The sequence below is a fragment of the Mastomys coucha genome, unplaced genomic scaffold, assembly GCF_008632895.1.
Source record: "Mastomys coucha isolate ucsf_1 unplaced genomic scaffold, UCSF_Mcou_1 pScaffold6, whole genome shotgun sequence".
NCBI classification, from domain to species: domain Eukaryota; kingdom Metazoa; phylum Chordata; class Mammalia; order Rodentia; family Muridae; genus Mastomys; species Mastomys coucha.
This window is the reverse complement of record NW_022196912.1, coordinates 120,711,122-120,718,043: the sequence shown is the minus strand read 5'-3', so window position 1 is coordinate 120,718,043 and position 6,922 is coordinate 120,711,122. Positions and strand designations below refer to the sequence as shown.

Sequence of the window (6,922 nt, the reverse complement as noted above, 5' to 3'; positions counted from 1 at the left end):
ATTCCAAAGGCCACTACTTTGTGCTTCACACCTGGCTAAGCACTTTGTAAAATATCCCTTCCTCCATATTTTTAAAACAAGCCACCTTATAACCATGCAGGTGTATTTCAAAAAAACAGAATTTAAAAGGAGATAAATAAGTCTAAGTGATAAATAGCCTGAGTGACAGAGATGAGCTGACTCTTACCTCCTTCCTCCACCACAGGGCCAATATAGCTGATAGGAATAAACCTGTAGTGCATATAGGATTAAAATGTCAATAAAGAGTCTGAATATATTCCCCCGTGTATGTTTATGTTCGTGCACTCAAGCAGAAAACTCTCTAGCAACTTGTTATTGAATTAATAATTCACCCAGCACATATTTATTAGCTGCTTAATATGTGCAAGGCAGGCCTCCGTTCCTCTACACACACAAGCAAAGAAGGACACCCGTGTCCTCAAGAAAGTCCTGTCCTGAAAAGATGGCTCTGACACAATTTAATTTGTAGACACGTAGGGCCTGGGTTGGGAGTCCTAAGGCTTCAGAGAGTGGATATTCAAGTACAAATAAACAGTCACAGTTTTGGCAGGAGGCAATGTTTCTCATCCCCCTTTCGTCTTTGGGCTTCAATGTCTGGCACATAGGAAAGAAGCAGGGATGGAAGTTGGACCAGGTGACTCCTGGCAATACCAAAAGCGGAGCAGAAAGTCACTGTAGTAGCCTCGAGGGGATACTGATAAGGCTCATCCAGGGCCTCCAGATCCTTCTGGAGGACACAGAGCTGGGTTAGCCATCTCTAGGGCTGCCAGGAATGCATGATTCTCAGGGAAACAGCAACACGATAGGATGAAAAGTTACACCATATGGAGCAAGAGCGTTGACAGAGACAGACACAGGCATTATCCTGAGGACTTCCATCAAAGGGAGACTAAAGCTAGGACAGCTTTAGGCTAGAGATATAACCAGAACCAAAAGTGAGGGACTCATCAGGCACAGGCATTTCCTTTTTAAGAAGTGCTTGAACGAACTCGAGGACCCACAGTAGCCACTTGAAACATCAGTGCCACCCGAGTCTTTCACTTCCTCTCTCTGAGTCTGTCTACACTCAGGACCAATGTGTGTGTAATCTGGTGGAAGCGAGGGGAGGCTTCACAGATCCCACACGCTCATGAAGCCAAACTGAGATGACCAAAAAGAGAAGGGTTCTGCGGGCATGCTTATTTCATCTTGATGGATGGAATAGAATTTTCCCAGATGCCCTTAGGGTCTAGCTAGCCTGGAGGAGATTCTGAAGCTCCTCTAAGGCTCTGAGGTGTCCCGAGTGACACAGACCTGGCACAGAAGGCAGGTGGGGCATAAGAGTATGAGAAGATCCCTCATACATACTTCAGCGTATTAGGACACCCGGAATGGCAGGGCCTGACCCTCCTTCTCTCTACTCAGTGAGAGCTATAGACACTGTGGTCACTTCTGACACCTTCCCTGGATAAGGACCTAACTAGCAAATGACTATGACTCCATGGGCCTGAGAGTTGGGCTTCACATCCAGTTCTTGCATGAGGTTAGATCCCTGGAAGTCTATGGGCTTGGGCCACAGTATCTAGCCTCTTGCCAAGTCCACTCTGTTTGTTAAGTTGTATCTTTTCACAACTTTGATTTTCATTGCATCATCATGGGAAACCTTCAAAGGAGATTAGGTGTGCATTTGTCCTACATACCCACACTCTGTTGTCCAACAGACTCACTAGCTCTCCCCAGAGGATTTTTTTTTGATGTCCCCTTTTCTTAAAAACAAAACAGAAACCAGACAATTGTATTTTCTATTGCCTTGGTCACCAGGAAACTCAGAGGTAGAGGGGTGCTCAGGCCAGGGGCCCCTCTCTTTTTGTGCTACTGAGCTTCTACTCCTGATCATGGTTTATTTAAGTACATTGTGGGTTGGCTCAGTAACCCCTCCCCTGAAGGAAGTTCAAAAGGATGAGCTACACTTAAAACAAAAACAAATAAAGGCAGCAAGTTGTTTGTGTTTTCTGCATATGTGTTAATGCATTTTGAGCTCAACTCTAAAGTCGGGAGAGGAGGAGGATCTGATGTGATGCTTTTGCTCTTTGTAAACTGTGAATGAGTGATGCAGAGGCTGTGGGGGAATTAACAGGGGCAATGCTAACGACCACTAAGCCATTTAGATGCTATGGGTTATGTGCCATATTTTGACTGTGTTTGCATTGGGCATTGGTGCTCCAGGTCTGCATGTTAGTCCTTCACTGTTCTTCCTCCACAGGCTCAAGTGATGTCCAATGCAGTCTGTCCTCCTTTCTGTCTACATAGACACAGAAAATAAAGCTTGTCTGTTTTACCTCTCTGGCTCTTCCTTGTGCCTGGTTCAGGGCTTGGCATAGCATAGAAAGTAAAGACTTGGAGCCTGCTTTGTTCTGACATAAGAGGAAGCTGAAGAGAGCCTATTCCCTCTACCTACAGGCAGCTCCCAGGTTGTGGGTACCGGTTTACAGTGTGATGCTGGGACCACACTACTGTGAGCTTATCTGTCTTCAAGTTCCCCACAGAAGTCACTAGATAACAGGAGACATCCGACACCCTATTATTGTAAAGTGAAATTTCTGATCTGTGGTTTTGCCCAGAAGTTGACTAATTTGAGTGTAGTAAAAGAAACTTAGGACAGGTTGGGGAGATATCTCTGTTGGTAAAGTGCCCGCTGCCCAGGCTTAGGAATCTGAGCCAGGTGTGGGGCTCCCCAGCCAACTGGGCTAGCAAAATCAGTGAGAAACAGACCTAGTGGGAGACCCTGTCTCAAAAAGCAAGGTATTTGGTGTCTGAAGGAATGAAGCCCAAGACTGACATCTGATAACTACAGGGATGTATATGCTCAAACCTATGCACACACAAATGTGTACATTAAGTGAAACATGACTGAACAAAGTAGTCTAGGCAAAGGGAAGAGGAGAATTGTTTCATGAGAACACTCTCCAGACGCTCCGTGAAAGTGGATGTTCACCCATCAAATGGTTGACATTTTCTGGAGACGTTAGTCTCAAGGTCACAGAGATGTTCAAAGTCGCACTTTCTTCTATTTTCAGAAGGCTTTCAGTCTCTATTTCTTCCTTTTTGACACCAATATCCACTTCCTAGTTGTGACAAGATGAGGGGATTCAGGGCAGAAGATACGCTGTGGGGGAGCAAAGGCCATGGCAGCCTATGCTTCTTGTATGATTTGCACCCAGATGTCCTACGGTGACAGTAAGGATATCATATGGCCAATAAAACTCAGACCTCCAGTACCCATGCCTGAGGTTACACAAAAGAAAAAGGAGCAGGAGAGGGTGGGCGCTGGGCACTGCTGAGTGGTTATGGCTGGCTGGGGTTCTTCTCTAGAACCAGAAGGAGGTGGGCACTGGGTACTGCTGAGTGGCCATGGCAGGCTGAGCTTCCTCTCTGGAGGGAGATGGTTAGGGAAGAGATGGCTGCAGGATCCATCCTCAGGCATGGATACTGGATGCATAGTCCTGGACTGATGGCTACAATTGTTCTGGTTATAAACCAGACCCTCTGAAAGGGACAAACAGAGAGGCTTCTCTCTTGGCAAGTCACATGATTTATCTCTTCTTAAAAATGTCTTCAAAATCCAGTGCCTCCATAGGCATAGGCATAGATGGAGCTGTAACCATATCCATAACCACAGGCATAACCATAGCCATAGACATAGCCACAGGCATAGCCATAGACATAGGCATAGCCATAGACATAGACATAACCACAGGCACAGCTGTAGACAGCCACAGCCATAGGCATAGCCATAGCCATAACCATAACCATAACCATAGCCATAGCCATAGCCATAGCCATAACCATAACCATAGCCATAGCCATAACCATAGCCATAGCCATAGCCATAGCCACAGGGTTAGATATAGCTATAGACATAACCATAGGCATAGGCATAGGCATAGCCATAGCCATAGCCATAACCATAACCATAGGCATAACCACAGGCATAGCCATAGACATAGACAGAACCATAACCATAACCATAGCCATAGTTATAGCCATAGCCACAGGCATAAATATAACCATAGCCATAACCACAGCCATAGCCATAGGCATAAGCATAGCCACAGGCATACCCATAGGCATAGGCATAGGCATAGGCATAGGCATAGCCACAGGCATACCCATAGCCATAGCCATAGCCATAGCCATAGCCATAGCCATAGGCATACCCATAGCCAAGACTAGAAACATAACCACAGCCATAGCCACAGGCATACCCATAGCCATAGCCATAGCCATAGCCATAGGCATACCCATAGCCAAGACTAGAAACATAACCATAGCCATAGCCATCGCCATGGTCACGAGTTTGGTTCATGTTCCTTCTTAGTTGATGGCAGGTATGAGAGGGATGGGTGGTCTGGGCCTGCAGGAGAAGAAACAGGGCAGGGTAGGCAGATCTCATGATGCATGAGAGCAGCAGTAGTGCAGGCTTGGTTTGGTTTTACAGCAGAGATTCTGAGAGGCCTGTGAGATACCCTGGATATTGACAATAATAATCATAATCATATAATACATCAGTGTCACGTGTCCACTGTATACGGGCCCTGCGAATGTGGTCTGATTTGAACCCCAGAACCAAGCTGTGAGGTCAGCATGCTAACAAAACAAAACACCAACAACAAAATCACCACCACCAACAACAACAACAATAACAACAACAACAATAACAACAACAACAAAGAAAAACAATCTTTTCCACCAGGCGTCTTGAGTCACAGAGCAGAATGGCCTCACATCTCCAAATGTCAGACCGGGCCTGGCACCTTCTCTCTGCTCCATGTCCAATCCCCTGGGAGCTGAGGGCAGGGAAGGCCATCTGTGAGGGGGGAGCAGCAGGGCTTGCTGTGGCAGAAAACTAAGAAGAATAAGGAGCAAGAGAGATGTGCAGAACCATGCTCAAAGCAGTGCAGAGAAGGAGCAGCAAGGATCCAGCACTACTGAGTGCAGCACAAGGCTTTGCTTTTTAGGGCCAAGGCACAAACACTGCAGCTCGGTGGCTGCCATCTAGAAGTGGAGGCAGGGCAGCTCCGAGGACAGCTTGTCAGGCATACATTGTACTCTGTGTTTGGGGCTTGCCTACAGACTGACCCCTGATAGGAATGCCCCCAAAGCCGAGGCCAGAATCCCGTGTGCAGCGATCTATGTGACCAGATTTAGGGGCAGGGTCTCACCTCAGGCCTGGTTCTGCCAACAAAAGCATCCCCAGCCTCTCTCCTCTCTCAGGCCCCAAATAAATTATGAATTATTTTCCAAAGATAAGATACACCCTCGTACAGTTTGCTCCCCCCCCCTTTTATTAACCCTGAATAATGTTCTCCGTGTCATCTGTATATTTATGATAGCTCAAAGACATGGGTGTGTGGATCTAATTAAAAATGTGAAAGGGTTTAGCAGTCTGATGCTTCCCTGTAACTCTCCGGTTGCCAAATCTTGGCAGCCGTGTTGAAACGGGGCCAACTGTTTAGTCTTCAGCTGAGCCGCTGCCAAAGCAGCAGTGCATTGTGGGGCGAAAGCCTGGAGGTGCTGCATGGACAGGCGCTTGCACAGGGTGAGGCACCGGGCAGGACCTGGGCTCATGACCCCAAGAAAGCCAAGCACCGGAGCAGCTGGGCCCTGTCCTCAGCGTGGACAGCCCACGTCTTTCCACATGCGGGGAGGATATGCTAAGCCAGTGCAGTGGGATTATAGCGCTTCTAAGTACTAGGTGTGGATTTGCCCCCAGCAGCGGTACAAACCAGGCCTCTTGGGAGGAGAAACTGCCCCGGACTGGATTCAAGGACTTGAGCTAGCAAACTCTCCCTGCACCTGTTTTTGCAGCCAGCCCCTGCAAGTCCTGGCCATGTTCTGGGTTCTCACTCCAACCCCACTGACCACGCAGGTCATTTGATGACTTGGAGGGACAGGCAGGCTCAACCATAAAAGGAGCAAATGCATTATTTTTTTCTGAGCTCAGACTGGACTAGAATTGCTTATAGTGAAGGTGGGACTCTATACGCTTCAACTTGGTTTGCTGCAAGGATGGTAGGCTTTGGAAAAGTGTGCCTTGGTGGTTTTCAGTCAGGAAAATAAAGGGAGAAAATCCACAGCGCAGCATTGTCCTCTGCTATACAGGGACCAAGATAAGAGAAGTAAAACACATCCAAAAAAAAAAAGCTCGGGTGGCTTTTTACTTCCTCAAAGTGTGCATGAGCTATAAAGAGGAAGAACGTATTGGACCTACCTGTACTGAAGGATGTCACCACAGAGACTAAGCATTTAGGTCTAAAAATATAACCTAAGATGTTTAGGAGGAAGGAGGATGTATTCTTGAAGCCTGGATGGGCATTGTCCTTAGATTTTGTATTTTGGGTGTTTATTTTAGAAAAAGAAAATGACATAGGAAGAGAAATAGGGAAAGGAGGACCTCGTCATTAGGGCAATGAGCAGGATTACACGGGGAACCTGGCGTGGACCTTCAGCATTGCAGGGCTCTGTGGTGAGGAAAGCAAGGCTTCTGAAGTCATTGCTTCCTGTGTTGAATCCAGGCTCTGCCATTAGGCTTAGGTGAATGACTCCCAGGTCCCAGCCTCCATGGCTTCATTGGAAAATGGAGTAAGCGTGCCATCACTGCTTGGAGCTGGAAATCCTACATGCATGTTTATGAAATGGCTCTAACCCATGGGTCCCTGACAGGGATCTTACAAACCGAGGGCCTCATCCCCACGAGACCTGGACCTCTCCCCAGGTAGACTCTCCTCCCAGCAGACTGCTTCTGAACACAAATATACTCAGAATCCTCAGGACAGGAACTAATCACTTTGGAAGTCAGAGCCTCTGCGCATTCCTGACATCAGAGGAGCTGGGAGAAAAATGAGGCCCTGGGGAAACGCGG

The 6,922-nt window shown here is 47.3% G+C and overlaps 1 protein-coding gene across 1 annotated transcript; it reads right to left on the bottom strand.

The window, feature by feature from the left end:
* Nucleotides 1-3,901: 3,901 nt before the first annotated feature.
* On the bottom strand, nt 3,902-4,366 carry LOC116081110 (keratin-associated protein 21-1-like). The gene has a single exon (XM_031357741.1). It carries the CDS (start codon nt 4,364-4,366, stop codon nt 3,902-3,904), a length of 465 nt encoding a protein of 154 aa, XP_031213601.1.
* Between the last annotated feature and the right edge of the window lie 2,556 nt (nt 4,367-6,922).

Excerpts from the sequence above, each read along its gene's own strand:
- LOC116081110 (XM_031357741.1), bottom strand. The coding sequence starts at position 4,366 with ATGAACCAAACTCGTGACCATGGCGATGGCTATGGCTATGGTTATGTT.